The 19,939-nt window shown below is 45.0% G+C and overlaps 1 protein-coding gene across 8 annotated transcripts in view; it reads right to left on the reverse strand.

Moving 5' to 3' along the window:
* LOC126354991 (enhancer of filamentation 1) overlaps nucleotides 1–19,939 on the reverse strand; it is a 685,921-nt gene that overhangs the window by 88,351 nt on the left and 577,631 nt on the right. For all 8 annotated transcript variants that reach the window (XM_050005092.1, XM_050005096.1, XM_050005097.1 and 5 more), the window contains exon 2: nucleotides 4,188–4,331. In XM_050005092.1, the coding sequence (XP_049861049.1) occupies nucleotides 4,188–4,331 (144 nt within the window). The remainder of the gene's footprint in view (nucleotides 1–4,187; nucleotides 4,332–19,939) is intronic.

Genomic DNA, 19,939 nt, shown 5'->3' on the forward strand with positions numbered 1-19,939 from the left:
ATAGAGAGAGTGCAAAGGAGTTTGCACGTTCAGCATCTCTTCAGAGTGATGAGTGATCTGCAGACCAGATGCAGAGCGCTGGCTCGCCAGCGGTCTCAGAGTTCGCGGCGTTTTTTGCGCAGTCCCTGGTCGCTGCCCCAGCCGTCGACCCCCTGCAGCCGGATATGGCCGGCGGCCGGATACACAGCTGCTGCTTACTGCTTGCGCTTTGCTGTGGCTCCTAGGCCCACCTCCCAGATTTCATAGTGTTCGTCACAATCTTTCTGACTGTTCAATCGCATACTCATGACCATATAATTAGGCATTTGACACCAACGTCAGGATAAAGGCCTCTTCTTTTCTTTCCCCTACATCTGGAAGGAGCATATAGAGTGTCTATACAGGGCCGATGATCTTGTGGACAATATTATGGAAATGGAAGAGGAGGTAGATGAAGTTGAAAAGGGAGATAAGATACTGCGTGAAGAGTTTGACAGGGCACTGAATGACCTAAGTCGAAACAAGGCCACGGGAACACACAACATTCCATTAGAACTTCTGACAGCCTTGGGAGAGCCAGGCCTAACAAAACTCTACCATCTGGTGAGCAAGATGTATGAGATAGGCGAAATTCCCTCAGACTTCAAGAAGAATATAGTAATTCCAATCCCAAAAAAAGCAGGTGTTGACAGATGTGAAAATAACCGAATAATCAGTTTAATAAGTCACAGCTGCAAAATACTCATGCGAATTCTTTACAGACGAATGGAAAAACTGGTAGAAGCTGACCTCGGGGAAGATCAGTTTGGATTCAATAGAAATGTTGGATCACGTGAAGCAGTACTGAGCCTAAGACTTATCTTAGAAAATAGATTAAGGAAAGGCAAACCTACATTACTAGCATTTGTAGATTTAGAGAAAGCTTTTGACAATGTTGACTGGAATACTCTCTTGCAAATTCTGAAGGTGGCAGGTGTCAAATACAGGGAGCGAAATGCTATTTACAATTTGTACAGAAACCTGATGGCAGTTATAAGAGTCGAGGGGCATGAAAGGGAAGCAGTGGTTGGGAAGGGAGTGAGACAGGGTTGTAGCCTCTCCCCGAAGCTATTCAATCTGTTTATTCAGCAAGCAGTAAAGGAAACAAAAGAAATTTCGGAGTAGGTATTAAAATCCACGGAGAAGTAATAAAAACTTTGAGGTTTGCCGATGACATTGTAATTCTGTCAGAGACAGCAAAGGACTTGGAAGAGCAGTTGAACGGTATGGACAGTGTCTGGAAAGGAGGGTATATGATGAACATGAACAAAAGTAAAACGAGGATAATGGAATGTAGTCGAATTAAGTCGGATGATGCTGAGGGAATTAGATTAGGAAATGAGACACTTAAAGTAGTAAAGGAGTTTTGCTATTTGGGGAGCAAAATAACTGATGATGGCCGAAGTAGAGAGGATATAAAATGTAGCCTGGCAATGGCAAGGAAAGCGTTCCTGAAGAAGAGAAATTTGTTAACATCGAGTATTGATTTAAGTGTCAGGAAGTCGTTTCTGAAAGTATTTGTATGGAGTGTAGCCATGTATGGAAGTGAAACATGGACGATAAATAGTTTAGACAAGAAGAGAATAGAAGCTTTCTAAATGTGGTGCTACAGAATAATGCTGAAGATTAGATGGGTAGATCTCATAACTAATGAGGAGGTATTGAATAGAATTGAGGAGGAGATTGTGGCACAACTTGACGAGAAGAAGGGATCGGTTGGTAGGACATTTTCTGAGGCATCAAGGGATCACCAATTTAGTACTGGAGGGCAGCGTGGAGGTCAAAAATCGTAGAGGGCGACCAAGAGATGAATACACTAAGCAGATTCAGAAAGATGTAGGCTACAGTAGGTACTGGGAGATGAAGAAGCTTGCACAGGATAGAGTATCATGGAGAGCTGCATCAAACCACTCTCAGGACTGAAGACCACAACAACAACAACATATCAGGCTCGCCATCAACACGCTTCTGTGTGGATCGTTCATGTTTTCTAATTCTAACCATCTCCCATCAAGTGACCGTCTCAGTATCTTGGTATCTGTTGCAATTAGCATAGTGCTTCCTTATACATTCATCGTCTATTCGCCGCAATACACTGCCCAGCCAGAACATTATAACCACCAACGTCGTAGGCGGTGTGTCCATGTTTGGCACGGATAAGAGCAGGATAAGAGCAGCGATGCGTCGTCACATGGAAGCAATGAGGTATTGGTACTTCGCTGGAGGGTGTTGGCACCACATCTGCACACACAAGTCACCTAGTTCCCGTAATCTCCGGGGAGGGGGTCGATGAGCTGTGACGCCGCGTTCAATCACATCCCAGACGTGTTCGATCGGATTCAGATCTGGCGAGTTGGGAGGGCCAGCACATCAATTGGAACTCGCCACTATGTTGCTCGAACCACTCCGTCACACCCCTGGCCTTGTCAAAAGGCGCCTTATCTCGCTGAAAAATGCCAATGCCGTCGGTAAACACGATCGTTACGACCGGGTGTCTGCAACCAGTGCACGATACTCCTTGGCGTCATTGTGCCTTGCACTAGCTCCACTGGATCCCAGATGTCCAAATGAATATCCGCAGAGCATAATGGAGTCGCTGCTAGCTTGTCTCCGTCCTGCAGTAAATGTGCCATGGAGCTGTTCCCATGGAAGACGACCGACTCGCGCCTTCCCATCGGCATGATGAGGAACTTATCGGGATTCATAAGACCATACAACGCTCTGCCACTGCACCAACGTCCAGTGCCTATGGTCACATGCCCGGTTTAGTCGTAGTTGCTGAAGTCGTGGTGTAACAATGGCACATGCATGGGTCGTCGGCTGCGGAGGACCATCGTTAGGAGTGTTCGGTGTACTGTGTGTTTAGACACACTTGTACTCTGTCCAGCATTAAAATCTGCTGGTAGTTCCACCACAGCTCACCGCCTGTCTTGTTTTACCGGTCTGTCCAGCTTACGACGTCCGTCTCTGTAATGAGAGATGGCCACCCCAAACCCAGGACGTCTGCTTGTTTCACCTTGGTTTCACCACGTGTTGAAGACACTCAGCCGGCCGGAGTGGTCGAGTGCTTCTAGGCGCTTCAGTCTGGAACCGCATGACCGCTACGGTAGCAGGTTCGAATCGTGCCTCGGGCATGGATGTGTGTGATCTCCTTAGGTTAGTGAGGTTAATGTAGTTCTAAGTTTTAGGGGACTGATGACCTCAGATGTTAAGTCTCATAGTGCTCAGAGCCATTTGAACCATCTGAACGATTGGTGATGATGTAGCAGGCGAATAGCGAAGCGTCGGAACATCGATGCTGTCGATGACGTACTGAATGACTTTTTTCACCTCAGCGGTAGTTTTGGGGCTTTTACTGTAAACTTTGTCTTTAACATAGCCCAACAAAAGGGAGTCGCAAGTGTTCAGATCCGGAGAATATGGCGGCCAATCGAGGCTTATGACAGTTGCCTCTGGGTAACCCAGAGTCATATTAGGGTCCCCAAAGTGCTACCCCAGGATATCAAACACTATCCTGCTTCGGTGGGGTCGAGAGCTCCATCCTGCATGAACGACATCTTTTCGAAATCAGGGTCACTTTGTGTAATGGAAATAAAATTGTCTTCCAAAACCTTCACGAACAGTTCGGTAGTCAACGTTCCATGAAGGAATATCGCATCGCTTATTCCGTGACTGGACATTGCACACCACATAGACACCCGTTGAAGGTGAAGAGACTTCCCGATCGCGAAATGCGGATTCTCAGTCCCCGAAATGCGCCAGTTTTGCTTATTGACGAACCCAACGAAATGAAAGGGGGCTTCGTCGCTAAACCAAACCATACAGCGCATACTATTTCCCAACATGCCCTGCGGCCAACCGTGCAGTTTTAACGTCCTAACGTAAACAGTTCAGAAGTTATAACGATTTTATTTCGTACTTAATAATTGTCACCCTGTACATGCTTTTACTCTAGGAGACACTACGAAGAGGTCTGAAATTTAATCCGAAGCATTGGCGCAAAGTTTGGCGTTCAGGAAGTCCTACCCTTGTTGGCCAAATATTGGTGGTGAAAATTTTTCCAAGCGCAACGGTTAGAATCAGCTTCGTCCGAGTCGAGAGCCACCTGTCATGCGTGTGTTATCGATTACGGATGCGGATTGGAGAGGGCGAGGTTTACCGCGACTCACCTGCCGTCCGCGCAGCGAGCAGAGCCACCAGCCCTGGATGCCGGCCGTGTTTTGCTCGAGTACGGTGAGAAGGTCGCCGCGCCGGAATGCCAGCTCGTCCGGCGACTCTGCGATGTTGTCGTACAGCGCGCGCGCCACGCAGTTCTGCAACAAACACAACACGGCGGCGTCACTAAACAGTCCCGCGAGGCACCGCAACACACTGAACACAGTCATCAGAACATAAAATTCACACTTGAAAAAGGAAATCAAATAAATTTTCTTGACATTACAATATAAAAAGAAAATGGCAAACATACATTTAACATCTTTAGAAAACCAACAGCCACAGACACAATAACACATTCCACATCCAACCACCCGCACAGCCAGAAACTTGCAACACTAAGACATATGTTACATGGATTAAACAGAATCCCACTCAACAAGAGAAACTATGAACAAGACATGAGTACAGTGATACAAGTAGCTAGGAACAATGGGTATAACACACATGTAGTACTAAGGCTCAATCAAAAAATAAAAACACAAATACGAAAGAAACACAACATTTCCAGAATACAAGAGAACTCACAAGCTGAAAAACTACAAACACACTCCACAAACACACGCAGAAAAGAACCAGATGGTACACCATGACCTACACACTCAAACTAACACACAGAGTTGCAAACATCCTAAAGAGACAGGGCTTCAAAATAGCATATAAGTCTGGGCAAACCTTCCAATCACACCTAAGCCAAACGGCTACCAAGAGGGACAAATTCCAACAATCAGGAATATATAAACTTGAATGTCAAAGTTGTGATGCAGTATATATAGGCATAACGTGCAGGAATTTTAAAACACGATACAAAGAACATATCAGACGTTGGAAGTACGAAACAAACCATTCCACATTTGCAGAACATTTAAAACACCATAACCATCATCTTGCAAACATGGAACAAGACATGAAAATAATGGGAAAAAGCAACGATGACAATCATCATATACAAACGCAAGAAAACTTCCACATCCAGAAAGCCATAGCTGAAAACAAACATGTGATAAATGAACAAACACACATCAGCACAGGCTCCCTACTAACTTAATAAAGGAAATGATAAGGTAAAACAAAAACACTCTTCCCCCTTCACCTTCTGGACACACACACACACACACACACACACACACACACACACACACACACACACAGATGCTTCAATAATTACACTGGAAAGTTTGGCAATAACATTCAATCTTTGGCAAAAACATTTGACAGTCGGCAACAGAAACCAAAATATTGCAGTGAAACCAGCGTTCAGTTCATAGTGCTGTGGAATGTGGGAAAAAACCGCAAATTGGCATTCATAAGAAGAAGAACAACACCAAAAATGCAACAGGAGCGTAATATGTAGGAAATTGTCCACGCAACCTGTAAGTACAGTTCAAAACATTACTACTTAATAGGAAATACCAACCACCAGAATTGTTTATAACCTGTAGGTACAGTGACCTAAATGTAAATTAAATAGCAAACATATGTACATATTCCAGGCCGCTGATGATGCCTTGCAGAAAATAAAGGCGAAACGCGTATGGCACTAAAATTGTGTTTTATTCAGTTGCTGTCAGACGGTCCATAAGTAAAAATTATCAGTATACCGTAACACTCTGCTTAGTTCAAAAAGTTTCGAAACTGCATTAATAAAACATAGATAAAAGTTAATACGGTGGTTTTAATACTCCAGATGTTCTACTTGAGTAGAAGGTACAGAACGACCTTGTGAAACTGTGACAAGAAACGTGACAAATTGCCAGGTGGCTTCTGTCTCTGGTTCTTCAGCCGACATTTTTTTTTGTTTATTTTGCTGTCGTTTTACCAGCGTCAGTGGCTGGAATTGTCAAAGTTTCACCCTTTAGTGCTGGTGGCGGACTGGAGTCGAGCTCACGGTCGCAGCTGATGTACGACTGTGCGCCAACGTCCAAGAATGTTCCATGGTCGTTACCGCTGCAGTTCCCCCCTCCTACATGTTTGTGTATTTCTATAGCTGCCCCGTACAAGCAGGTGTACAGCTCTTCTCTACAACAAGAACTTCCCTGTCGGCGAATGACAATAGCTTCAACATTAAAGAATAAAGCCTCAAGGCGAGCGGGTACTGGATTCCCGTGCTGTAGCGAAACGACCATTGCAGGTAGCAAGAGGAGAACCGCAGCGGTAATGACCACGGAAAAGCCCCTGGACGTTGGCGCGCCAGTTACATAAAATCTGAGTCCGCAAAGCTCGACTCCAGTCCACCACCAGCTACGGAGGCTAAAGCTCTGACAATACCAACCACTCGTGCTAGCGAAAAGTCAGAAAAATCGCCAAACAAACGAAACTATATGGTTTCAGAGACGTTTTCAAGTCTCCAACACTATGATGTATATATGCAGACTGAAGCGATTAATGAAAATTTGTGCCAATGGAACACGGGTCTTCAGCTGACTAGTTGGAGGAGGGAAGCGTGTTAGGGTAGTCCGTGCAGTTGTTCAAAGCCCCTGTGCCAGGGTGGCGAAGTGGTTGGCGCACCTGCGTAGCGAGCAGGAGATTCGGATTCGAATGTCAGCCTTGGTGCAAATTTTCATTATTTTTTTTTAATTAAAAATGAAACTCCTCTTCGGGCCTGTAGATGGCGTTGACGCAACGTCAAAACTAGTAGCTGAATAAATATGAAATCTTAAGTACAGCTGGAGGAGTTTCATTTTTAATTAAAATTATACCAGCTGATGTCCCACCATCATCCAGTTTAAATATGGATGTACGAAAATTTTCATTAGTCTCTTCAGTCCGCGTAATAAATCATAGATGTTGGAGACTTCAAAACGTCTCTGGAACCTTACAGTTTGATTTGATTAAAATCACCTCTGACTGGGTTTCAAGCAAGATACCCGTTTGGTTCGATGCTGAAGTGCCTTTCGAATACAGCTGGAGAGCCTCTGCGATGTTGTTCGAGTTTAATCTTCAAATGGTTCAAATGGCTCTCAGCACTATGGGACTTAACTTCTGAGGTCATCAGTCCCCTAGAACTTAGACTACTTAAACCTAACTAACCTAAGGACATCACACACATCCATGCCCGAGGCAGGATTCGAACCTGTGACTGTAGCGGTCGTGCGGTTCCAGACTGAAGCGCCTAGAACCGCTCGGCCACCCCGGCCGGCTCGAGTTTAAGAGGTTTACCAAAGTGGGCTGAGGCGTGAATAGGAATTTGGACTGAGGCATACTACTGTATTTCGTCCAATTGTGCTATTAAAAATTAGGTGAGAAAAGTTCTTCTTTGGGATGCTGTTCAACTTGTGCATCACGTTGGTCTGAGAATCAGGACGTCACAGCGTTAAGCCTTCACGTAAATTTTTGCACTTCGTTGTTCTGTGGAGGATTCGTATTGATAACACCAAGTCTCGCCATCCGTGATGATGGTTTTCTTTTCTTTATACCCAGAAAAAAACTGTTCGCGGCTTGCATTTCAACATCATAGCAGTAGACATCCATGCGTAGTTGCTTTTTTTTGGGGGGCGTCAATGGGTGCGAGACAAACTTCGCACAGACTTTTCTCTTCCTCAGAGCATTCTGGATAATTTCTTGAATACTTAATTCAGAGATGTTGCTCCTCTGCGGTTTGTGACAACAGCATTTATACACTACGGCTGCACATCTACTACTTAACACTGCCTGCTCACGACTGTGCGGGCGCGAATCTTGCGCCTACGTTGTCACTTCAAGCTGCCACCGGAAATACTACGCTAACATCGCTTATATGCTGCGAATAAAATCAATCTCTTAACTTTTTGGACAGACTGTGTACATTAGCCTACTGAATGCGTTGTTTTCCATCACTTAGTCTAATCAATTCACACATATTTATTACAACTAGTAAAAATGTGTCTGTTATTTTTTACATTTGTTTGCGACGTCTTTCGAGCCACTGGTGCTCACTGTCAACCATCAAAAGGAAGAGCTAAAGAAAATTCTTTGTTACTGTTAAGGTTAACAAAATGTCACCAACTACATTAATCCCTTGGTTATTTTTCAGCTGCGGAGGTCGTCGTTGCAGTCCTGGCTCTTATATCTCCCTATCTTGAAATACGAAGGCTATGCTGAAAATAACAGCGATGCTGTGTCCGCAGCCACGAACAACCAACATCGCTGTTACAGTATTCTACGAAATCCAGCTCACAGATGTAGGCCACTGATGGGGTCGCGTATACGATTGGAGTTCACTTTCTCAGCGTCAGTTAAGGCCTGAAGTGGTGTACTGAGCCACCGAAACAAGTTGCAATGTAACAAATAACATCAAAATGACAGCTGCCCGTCTTTCACTGTATTGCGTAAGCGAACGGCTGTATTCCAACAAACCATCAACAAGAAGGATAGACATACAAAAACTTAATCATAATATGTTCAACATGTTGTGTACGTGTACAATACAAATCGTAATAAATGCAGAACTGTCCACTTACAGGTATAGTTCAATATTTCGACCACAATGCTCACCGCAGAATGTATAGCGACGCACCGTCGACTGTCTTACACGCTCAAGTTCTGTGATGCGGTTGCCATCGCTGCGGGAATAGCTTAATATTGAGTCGTTGCGCCCCTGTACCATTGACGTCGGCGAAGCCATGCACGAGGTGCATATAGGAAAGTGTTCAGCAGTAAACCTAAGCATACTACTGTTATCACTGTTGAAGCACAACTAACACTATTGATGAAACAAACGTGTGACAGAAGGCAGCCACGAGGGCAAAAAATACAGTGGTCATTATTGTTGTCAACAACAAGTACAGCAAGGAAAAGGACAAGTTTTTTTCCAAACAACACACACGACGCACACCATCGGAGTTTACTCTGTTGTGCAGATATTTTCAATGCTATACAGGTACAAAATGGAGAGGGAATAGGGTGTAAGAAATCAAACGGAGCGGAGTTACTGCAGTTATACTCCAGCCTGAATAACCGAAATGCAGTTACAGGCCATCGGAGGCCACTTTGTCTTCGTGTTCTACAGTTTTGACATGGGCGCGTATGACTAGTTGTTTTTGCGCCCTAAAACAAAACAATCGAAGACCACGGATCCCCTATACAAAATAATCTGATTATTTCCCTGTACAGCTTCCGAAATTTTGTCGATGGATTCGGGTTCGTCCCGTTTACGACTTTCCTCACCACTACGTGAATGTTTTGGAGCGGTGACTTAATGGTCTGTTTGTCCATAGGCTGCTGAGAAAGAAGCTCAGTCCCGAAATGGTTCAAATGGCTCTGAGGACTATGGGACTTAACATATGAGGTCATCAGTCCCCTCAAACTTAGAACTACTTAAACCTAACTAACCTAAGGACATCACACACATCCATTCGAACCTGCGACGGTAGCGGTCGCGCGGTTCCAGACTAAATCGCCTAGAACCACTCGGCCACAACGGCCGGCAAACTCAGTCCTCATTTCGTTTTGTGCTACACCAGTTTTAACATCCCGTTTCTCGTAACGTGACCTTCGCAGATCGTTAATACGCTGCAATACCAGTATACGTAACGGAAGTTGGGTATTTACAAAATCGTTATCTGATTTGTACATGTTTGTTCCATGCAATGTGAGCCCAAATTGTATTACAACTACAAAAATCCTAGTATGTAATTTCGGCACAGCAGCTGTTGTTCACATGGGATCCTTTTTTAAACATGGTGTCCCACAAGGAATGGACAATATTGAGCGATATGACAGAAACGATCACTCGAAGGAAAAAAAATTGTTAACATGGACTCTAAAACGCATACCTGAAGAGCTACGAGTGATTGTTCAGCGGAAGAGACGTGTTTGACAGATGAAAAAGTGGTCATAGCGCTTAAGGTATTCTTTGATAGTCATCTATAAAAGACGTTTTTGGCTTCGAATGATCGTTCTGTCACATCACTGGGAAATGGCCGTTCCTCCTGGACCATCCTGTATATAATCACATGCTACTTGACATTTTGCTGGAAAAGTTACCTAATTTTTCAGTGTATCTTGAGCAAAGCCGTAAACTGACATACATCCGGGAGAGCTGTGTGCTGACCACATGCCCCTCCATATCCACATCCATTGACACCTGTGAACTGAGGATGATTCGGCAGCCGGTCGGTACCGTTGGGCCTTCTTGGCCTATCAGGGAGGAGTTTAGTTCTTATCTTAAGCGAGCTATTGTACACACCAGAACAAAAGCAGTACAGTAGGTAAATTGCCCTTTTGTTATACGTCACTGCACAATCATATAGCATGTCGCACAAGCAGGAACTAATGAACAATTTTTATAAGATTATAATATATTCTATTGCTGTAACATCTTCATAGCAGCTAATGTTTGTTACCACCCATCTTGTGACAGTACGAAATTGTTTTATTTTCAAGTAATGCACTCTACATTTTGCGAAGTCCATCTACAAAAAAAAAAAAAAAATCTGCTGCAGATTAAAGAATCGTCAATATCATGGAGTTATCTCGACAATTCAAACTAAGGAAGAAAACCTTTTAATTTAAGATCTTCCACACGCACCCACCAAAATGAGGCAGTTCTCTATGTTGCTGCTGGAAAACATCCTTGTGTAATATTTCAACCTAAATTACCTATGCTCCCAGATACACAAGCTGAGAAATATATGAGTGGTGGGTTACGCAGTAGAATGTTTTCGCCGAGGTACAGTAGTTAGAAAGAAATAAGCGCCAAGTAATCCACGAGCATAATTGTGGAAGTCGCCGAATTCCGCGGAAACACGCACAGTGTCAGAGCTGTAAATTTAGGGTGCCGCGTTATCTGTGTGCAATTACTGTGCGAACCCCGGAGCGGAGCAGCGCGGACAGGGCAAACAAGTGACGCGAGCGCAGATAAGCGTGGGGTGGCACGGTGACAGCGGGCGCGGCGGCTGACGTACGCCGGTGTTCCCAGGAACCGCCAGATAAGCGCACGGACCACCCGCGTCTGACAGCGGCCCGCAAGCGAAACGGTATTCGCTGCGTGAAGCTGCCAACATTCCTACAGGGAGTGCGATTGCTGGAACAATTCTACTTGCCCGGCCCCTCTCACTGGATCGGCGATAAAATACTCGGAGCAAAGTGTTACCTACAACTTGAACAGAAAGAAGACTCCAGTTTTAAGAGCTGAAGGATACGAAAGGGAGGAAATACACTGGTGTGATTGAGGACGAAAGTAATTTTTACATGGCGCTATGCTCAGCAACGCGCTCCCATGCTGGCCACAAGGCTGTTCAGAAGTTCTTGCTGTGCAGCGTGCCATTCCTTCACCACCTCGAGTGACAACTGCTGGGTGGTAGTTGGTGCATGTGGACTCTCTAACGCATACCACATGTGCTCGACGGGATATTCGACAATGCTGGACGTATTCTCACATGGCGAGATGTGGGAACACGTAATGCAACCAGGGACATTGTCGAAGACGATCGTTTTGGTGGTCCGGGGGTTATTGTATGGAACGGCATAAAGCTGCATGGGCGCACTGACCTCCAAATGTTTTAACAACGACTCTTACACGCTGAAAGTTATAGTAACTCCTTCCCAATGTGCGTCTTTTCACGTGTGCATTGGTCCTTTAATTCATTTTTATGGATGACAATACGCGACCCCATGGAATAGCGCAGGTGGAGGAACTCCTGGAACATTCAGTCAATGGACTGATCTGCCCGCTCGCCGCCGCCCCCTCCCCCTCCCCCCCCCCCCCCCCCCCCCCCGCTTAAATCCCATTCGAGCAAGTGTGGGATGCATTGGGGAGACACACTGCAACCACGTCCACATGCCCCAGTAGTTGTCAACCGCGCTTTTGGAGGAATGGAACGCCCACCCAAGAACTCCTTAACAAGCTTGTGGCCAGCATGGGTGTACGTAGCAGAGCATACGCGACCGTCTGTGACGAAGAAACGCCCGATTAAGGACCATGTCCTGTCGTATGTAAAGTCCAGGGAACCATCAAGAATACCGGTGATTTCAGTGCAATTTTTGCCTTTTCTTTTTGTTCGTGTCATTGAGTATTTCTTCCACCTGCCTTCTGTAACATGTCATAGCAGGTTCCTTCTGCGTATGGCCCACGTTTCATCGAGCTACGATACTTGGCGTTAGGTTCGAATCCTGCCTCGGGCATAGATTTTTGTGATGTCCTTTGGTCAGTTAGGTTTAAGTAGTTCTAAGTTCCAGGGGACTGATGACCTCAGATGTTAAGTCCCATAGTGCTCAGAGCCATTTGAACCATTTTTGATTTTGGCGTTATACGTCACGCGAAAGTTATTTTCGTCCTTAATTTTTGCACACCAGTGCATTTAAGGATGGCGTAAGGCAGGACTTTAGCCACTTCCCTACCTTATTTAGCCCGTGCAGGGAGCAAGCAGCAACGGAAATCAAGGAGAAATTTGGAAACCGAATGAAGGTTCATGAATAAGGCTTACATCAATTCAGTGGAATCGTTACTGTCTGGAAAAGTGGTTGTATGATGAACATCAACAAAAGTGAAGTAACAGTAAAGAGTGTAGTCGAAGTACATCGCATGGTGCTGAAGGAATCTGATTAGGAAATAAGGCACTAAAAACAATAGAAGAGTTTTGTTAATCGGGCAGCAAAATAACCGACAATGGCAACAACAAGAAAAGCTTCCTGAAAAAAAGTGTTAACAGCGAATATAAATATAAGTGTCAGTTCATCTTTTCTGAAGATATTTGTATGGAGCGTAGCCTAGCACATACGGGTAACGTGGACAAGAAACAATTCACAGAAGCAGAGAAGAGAAGCTTTGAAAATATCGTGTTACAGAAGAATGTTCAAGAGTAGTGCGGTGGGTAGAATGGATAACTAATGCAGAGGAAATGAATCGCACTGGAGAGAAAAGAACATAATCAAAATAATGGATGGGTTGATATGACTCGTCTTGAGGCATCAAGGAATTGTTAATTTGGTAATGGTGGGATATAGGCGGGAGGGGGGGCCAAGTAGTATTGGGAGACCAAGGCCCTAGTACAGAAAGCAGGTTGAAACGGATGTTGGTTGAGCGGTTATGGAGGAGTGAAGAGGCTTGATCAGCATAGACTGGTGTAGAGAGCTGCATTAATCCCGTTTTGGAATTGAAGACCACAAGAACACATAATTCCGCTTGGGTGGACCACCGCTTTTAAGAGACCAAGACAAAATACGTTACTAGGATCCTGAATAAGCATCTGACTGTGTAATGTGAACGTTCAGCGAATGCCCGATTCTCTCAAAAAAACAACTGAATTAAAAGCTGAAATTCCCCAAAACAGACAACTGTTCTAGTTTATAAGTGTCAATAATGACAGTTTAAAACTTTACATTAGTTACAAGCAAATGCACGCAAATGATGAAAACATACATTGCTTAACACTCCTGATACACGAAAGTGGTTTGAAATAAAAAGTTACTTTAGTCTTCATTAGTTTCAGAAACACATCATAGTTCGGGAGTGCGATTTTTGGTGACGGCTCAAATGTTCTTTACCAGAGAGTAACTTGAAACATACTTTAACGCACATACAAATAAACACTCTGCAATAAAAGACCCGCACCTAACTGGACCTTCACAAGTGTACCTCAGAAGAAACCGATCGTCTTCCTGGCTTACGATGCTGCAGTTGACCACACTGTAACTGAAAGACGTATAAGCGAGCTGGATTATAATTCTTAAAAAAAAGAAGCTTTTGCACTACGCACTACTTGCATATATACGAAAGTGGCTGGGGTAGTGGGGTGGGGGGATGAAAACAGTAAACAAGTTCAAGCGAATGTAGGTTGCATAGATGTTCACCACTGATGGGATATGGTATACAATTGAAATTCACCCCGTCAGCGTCAGTTAAGGCCTGAAGTGGTGTAATGAGTCAGCGAAATTGGTCGCAATATAATAAAGTAACATCAAAACGACGACTGCAGGTGCTTCATTTGTTTTGCGTACTTTTCGCATATGTGAAACCGTGCACCTCTTCTCGGTCCTATCATGGTAAACGTCGCGACATGTGTCCCACATTTCAGCACGTTTCTTCAGCTCTCCAATTTACAAATCGATGTTAAAACGTGTTGCATCCATGGCAGGCTGACGTGTGCACCGCCCAGTTCTCCCACAACGAGTGCGATCGGCGAGGTATTGTCCTCACGGCGAGTTGGCAGTTTCATTGTCGTAGTGTACAAGCCTCCACAGTTTCACATGTCTTGCTAAAACACGCTAGGAAACTACGCTGCGAGCTCGCGGTAATACGTCGCTCGTGTGTGTCTAGTCTTACCACAGCTAGCTTTCTCAACCTAGATTTTGATTTATAATTCTGTTTGTTGTTATTTAAGACCATTCTAGCTCAGTTTGTTGGCACTTATTTGATCGCATCTAGCATGCAGTCGTAGCGTTCACCCCCTACTATGTTTTGGGCCGTCGATTTAGAGGAGATCTTGGTATCCACGCGCTACGTAGTTCGCGGCAGTGACTCGCATAATTTGCATCAGACCACGACACGTGAGTGGCGGTGAGCATCTCAAACCTTTGCGCCATAATAGTGTACCATGAGCGCAAAGTTTAGTTAATTTTAGCAGCAGCAACTTCTTCATCAACTTAAATTGTAGACAGTGTTTAAAGGGCCAACGACGTTCCCGTTAGGTCTTGGCTACCACTCTCAAGAAGACTTTACAGTCGCCCTCTTTGATTTTAATTATACTTATAGGACTTGAAAGGCAACTCCTGGACATCAGTTTGCTAAAACAGTACTGTGAAATAAAAAAATATAAATAAATAAAAAATTAAAAATCAACCTTTCAAATTAAATCACTTTCAGCGCACGTAAATATAAAATATCCCTAGCTAGTTACCATTGTCACAGCGAGCATAATGTATAGGGCAAGATTTTTGTAGTCCCAAAGTCGTTGGCTCGAATCTCGTTAGTAGCACCTTTTTAAACTTTTATTTGAATTTCATCTTTATCAACAAATGTAAATGTGAGTTAAAAGATGAAACCATATTTTTAATAAAAATTTCTTGTTTTATTTTCAATTACTAACTTCACGAAACTGGAAGTATAGGCAGGAAGTTAAAAATTGTTATAAAAATACGAAAAACAAGTAAGAAATGAAATACTTTTTTATTTTATGAGATTGAACAGTATCACTGTTATATAGGGAACATTTTATTTTCTTTAACAATAAGTAAATACCAAATTTAAGTTTCATACGATCAGTAATTTAAAATAAAAAATTTTTCTAAAAAATTTGGTTGAAAAAACTATAGAATTCCAAAAAATCTAAAAAACTATCGATCCTATTGAGTATCCAAACGCCGACTTCGCGTCCACGCCACGCACTCAGCTACCGGTGGGCCGGCCGCTATGGCCGCGCGGTTCTAGGCGCTTCAGTCCGGAACCGCGCTGCTGCTGTGGTCGCAGGTTCGAATCCTGCCTTGGGCATGGATGTGTGTCATGTCCTTAGGTTAGTTAGGTTTAAGTAGTTCTAAGTCTAGGTGACTGATTACTTCAGTCCCATAGTGCTTAGAGCCATTTTAACCAGCTACTGGTGCTTCTGCCAAAAACGCTCGAAATGTGTTGTACTTGAGAGTGCTCCAAAATCTTTAAAATTTCAAATGCGATTTTTTTAACTTCGAGATTCCGTCGTACTGCATCGGTGTTGGGCACGGAGCTTCATCTGCTGTAAGTATGAAGTAAAGCGACGATGGCCAGTCGCTGAGGTGGCCTCGTCCTTCAAGCTCGAGCAACGAGCAGCGGCGAGTGCGCGCATCCAGGCTGGCCCCACTCAAATATGTGTCCAGCGACAGGAAATCCGGCGCGGCCTTTTCCGAGCACACAGCACGCGCCTGGCCGATGCCCCCAAATATTTGCAGACAAACAGCGGCAGCCGCCTGTTTCCTGACGTTCCGGCACCGCTCTCCGGGCCGACAAGTGCCACGCGGGTGGACAGCGGTCATATCACCGTCGTTACGAGCGCTACTATCTACGCTGGCATTTCAGTCTGTTCATCTCCACTCTGACACTCACTCATTCATTTCAACCACTCATTCACGCACTGTTTTCCGTAAATCCCAAGACGAAGGAGACCCTTCGGGGATGTGGAAAGGGTCACATTAGCTGTCAGAAGGAGTCACTGCAGGATACTATTGTTATGCACACTAACAACAGTTTGTGACTAGTGCTTGTCTACTCGTATGGTCAAATACATGAGCTCAAAACTCAGCATCCAGAATTGTCCACAAAGTATGGTCAGATCGAGTGAGTCCACTGCTTCATTACTTAGGCGAGATACTTGACCCGCGGGGGATTAGCCGAGCGGTCTACGACGCTGCAGTCATCGACTGTGCGGCTGGTCCCGGCGGAGGTTCGAGTCCTCCCTCCTCGGGCATGGATGTGTGTGTTTGTCCTTAGGATAATTTAGGTTAAGTAGTGTGTAACCTTAGGGACTGATGACCTTAGCAGTTAAGTCGCATGAGATTTCACACACATTTGCATATTTTTGAGGTAATCAAAATATCCACGGGTGTACTGCCGGTCTATAGTGTCAAACGGGCACAATATTTCCGCGATCAAACATGTCGCCATCGTCAGGTGAACTGACGGACTGAGCTCCTGTGAACGCGCCGGCACGGAGATCCGTACGCTATGCCCTGAGCAGCCATAGCGTACGGATCTCCGTGCCGGCGCGTTCACAGGAGCTCAGTCCGTCAGTTCACCTGATGATGGCGACATGTTTGATCGCCGAAATATTGTGCCCGTTGGACACTATAGACCGGCAGTACACCCGTGGATATTTTGATTATCAAATACGCCGGAAGAAACTCAAGAATCACATTTTTGAGGTACTTGAAACTGTGGGAGGAGGAAAACAAGTATAAAGAATTCGCCCATAGTAATTCAAGAGGGCCTGTGAGAAACTCACGACATCTGTAACAACAGAATGTCTCCGTGCACACATAAAAATCAGAGACAACAATATAGTTATCAAAGCACGAATCTTGCACACCAGCAAAACCCTCAGACATACAAGGCGACATCGAAAACAAATGTTCAGATTTGTGTGAATTCCTAAGGGGGCAAACTGCTGAGGTCATCTGTCCCTAGACTTATACACTATTTAAACTAACTCATGCTAAGAACAACACACACATCCATGCCCGAGGGAGGACTCGAACCTCCGGCGGGAGGGCATCGAAAACATCCCGAAAGAGAAACGCAAAATTAGGTTCAAATGGCTCAAATCGCTCTGGACACTATGGAACTTAACATCTGAGGTCATCAGTCCCCTAGACTTGGACCTACTTAAACCTAACTAAATTAAGGACATCACACACATCCATGGCCGAGACAGGATTCGAACCTGCGACCGTAGCGGTTGCGCGGTTCCGGACTGAAGCGCCCAGAACCGCTCGGCCACAGCGGCCGGCAGCGAAACTAGGATAAAGGTCCAAACAGAACCGAAGATGATTACACACTAAAATCCCAGAAAACAACAGAAAAACTATCTCACTAAGCGGCACAAATTCAAAGAGAATATTAAAATATTACGGCCACATCCACAGAATCCCAGCAAAAGGACTTACGCACGAAGATTTAATATAAGAACACGGAACGACACAAAATTATATTCTGAATTCAACAAGACAAGAGAGATTTAGAAAAGGTCCAGGCAAACCGCATGTATGAAATGTGATATTTCCCAGAAAACACAGTCTGAGGAATTTAAATCAGCTTTCAGAACATTTTCTTGGTACAGTCAGTATCAGGGAAATTTTAACATTTCAACACTGTTCAAGAAATAAATGAAGTTAAATTAGCAATACTGTACAAAAATTCTCTCCCTGTAGCAGTGCTCGGCTAGTGGGGAAGCAACTGAACACTAGATGATCGGAAGTATCCGGACACTGCCACGTCATCCCGAATTTACTCCCAGACGCCACGAGAGGCGGACCCGCGAGTACAAAACAAGTCAGTGAGTACTGTGTTGTTAGAGAGAAGCGTTAGCAGCAGAATGTCTCGGTAAGGAGAGCTCAGTGACGTCGGATGAGAACTGGTTATCACCTGAGTAACAACTCCATCAAGGACACCTCAACCATTCTAAAGCTGCCCAAAGCGGCTGTTGGTGAAGTAATTATGAAGTGGAGACAAGGAACAACCATACCTAAACCAGGACTAGGCAGATCTCATGTCCGACTGACATGGGCAGTCTAGCATTGCGGACGGTGGTTGCAAAAACTCGCATGAAATCAGCGAAAGCAATCACTCGTGGCTGCCAGAGTGCTGCCAGCAGTCCAGCAGTTGAAAAGATTACGGTACAGCGGTCGAGCAGCTCCCCATAAGCCACTACCCTTGCAGTATAGAGCGACGCCACTGGGCAGTGGATGCGTACCAACGAGTGATCTCGAGTGATAAATCCTGTGGCAGTCCGATGGAAGGATTTGAGTTTGTAAATGGCTGGAGAACGTTACCTGCCATAATGTATAGTAGCAACTGAAGTACGAAAAGGTGGTGTTATAGTATCGAGGAGTTTTCAGCGGCTCGGGTGCTGTCCCTTTATTCCACTTAAGCAAAAGCCCAGAATCCCGACATCAACCCAATGGAACGAATGGTTCAAATGACTCTGAGCAAACTTAGAACTGCTTAAAGCTAACTAACCTAAGGACATCACACACATCCATGCCCGAGGCAGGATTCGAACCTGCGACTGTAGCAGCAGCACGGTTCTGGACTGAAAGGCCTAGAACCGCTCGTCCACAGCGGCTGGCCCTATGGAACGTGTTGGATTTGAGTTAGAACGTCGATTTAGCTTCAGATTCCAGCACCCAACATCACTACCTTCTCAGGTTTCCGGTATTTAAGAAGAATACGCTGCCATTCCTCCGCAGGCACTCAGACATCTCACTGAAAGTGTCTCCAACAGACTGTAAGCCGACATAAATGTGAAGGTTATACACCCACACTTTACTAATGTACACTACTGGCCATTAAAATTGCTGCACCACGAAGATGACGTGCTACAGACGCTAAATTTAACCGACAGGAAGAAGGTGCTGTGATATGCAAATGATTAGCTTTTCAGAGCATTCACACAAGGTTGGCGCCGGTGGCGACACCTATAACGTGCTGGCATGAGGAAAGTTTCCAACCGATTTCTCATACACAAACAGCAGTTGCCGGCGTTGCCTGGTGAAACGTTGTTGTGATGCTTCGTGTGAGGAGGAGAAATGCGTACCATCACGTTTCCCACTTTGATAAAGGTCGGATTGTAGCCTATGGCGATTGCGGTTTATCGTATCGCGACATTGCTGCTCGCGTTGGTCGACATCCAATGACTGTTAGCAGAATATGGAATCCGTGGGTTCAGGAGGGTAATACGGAACGCAGTGCTGGATCCCAACGGCCTCGTATCACAAGGAGTCGAGATGACAGGCATCTTATCCGCATGGCTGTAACGGATCGTGCAGCCACATCTCGATCCCTGAGTCAAGAGATGGGGACGTTTGCAACACAACAACCATCTGCACGAACAGCTCGGGGAACATGGCTGCGGTTACCCTTGGCGCTGCATTACAGACAGGAGCACCTGCGATAGTTTACTCAACGACGAACCTGGGAGCACGAATGGCAAAACGTCATTTTTTCGGATGAATCCAGGTTCTGTTAACAGCATCATGATCGTCGCATCCGTGTTTGGCGACATGGCGGTAAACGCACATTGGAAGCGTGTATTCCTCATCGCCA

The sequence above is a fragment of the Schistocerca gregaria genome, chromosome 3 (assembly GCF_023897955.1).
Source record: "Schistocerca gregaria isolate iqSchGreg1 chromosome 3, iqSchGreg1.2, whole genome shotgun sequence".
NCBI lineage: Eukaryota > Metazoa > Arthropoda > Insecta > Orthoptera > Acrididae > Schistocerca > Schistocerca gregaria.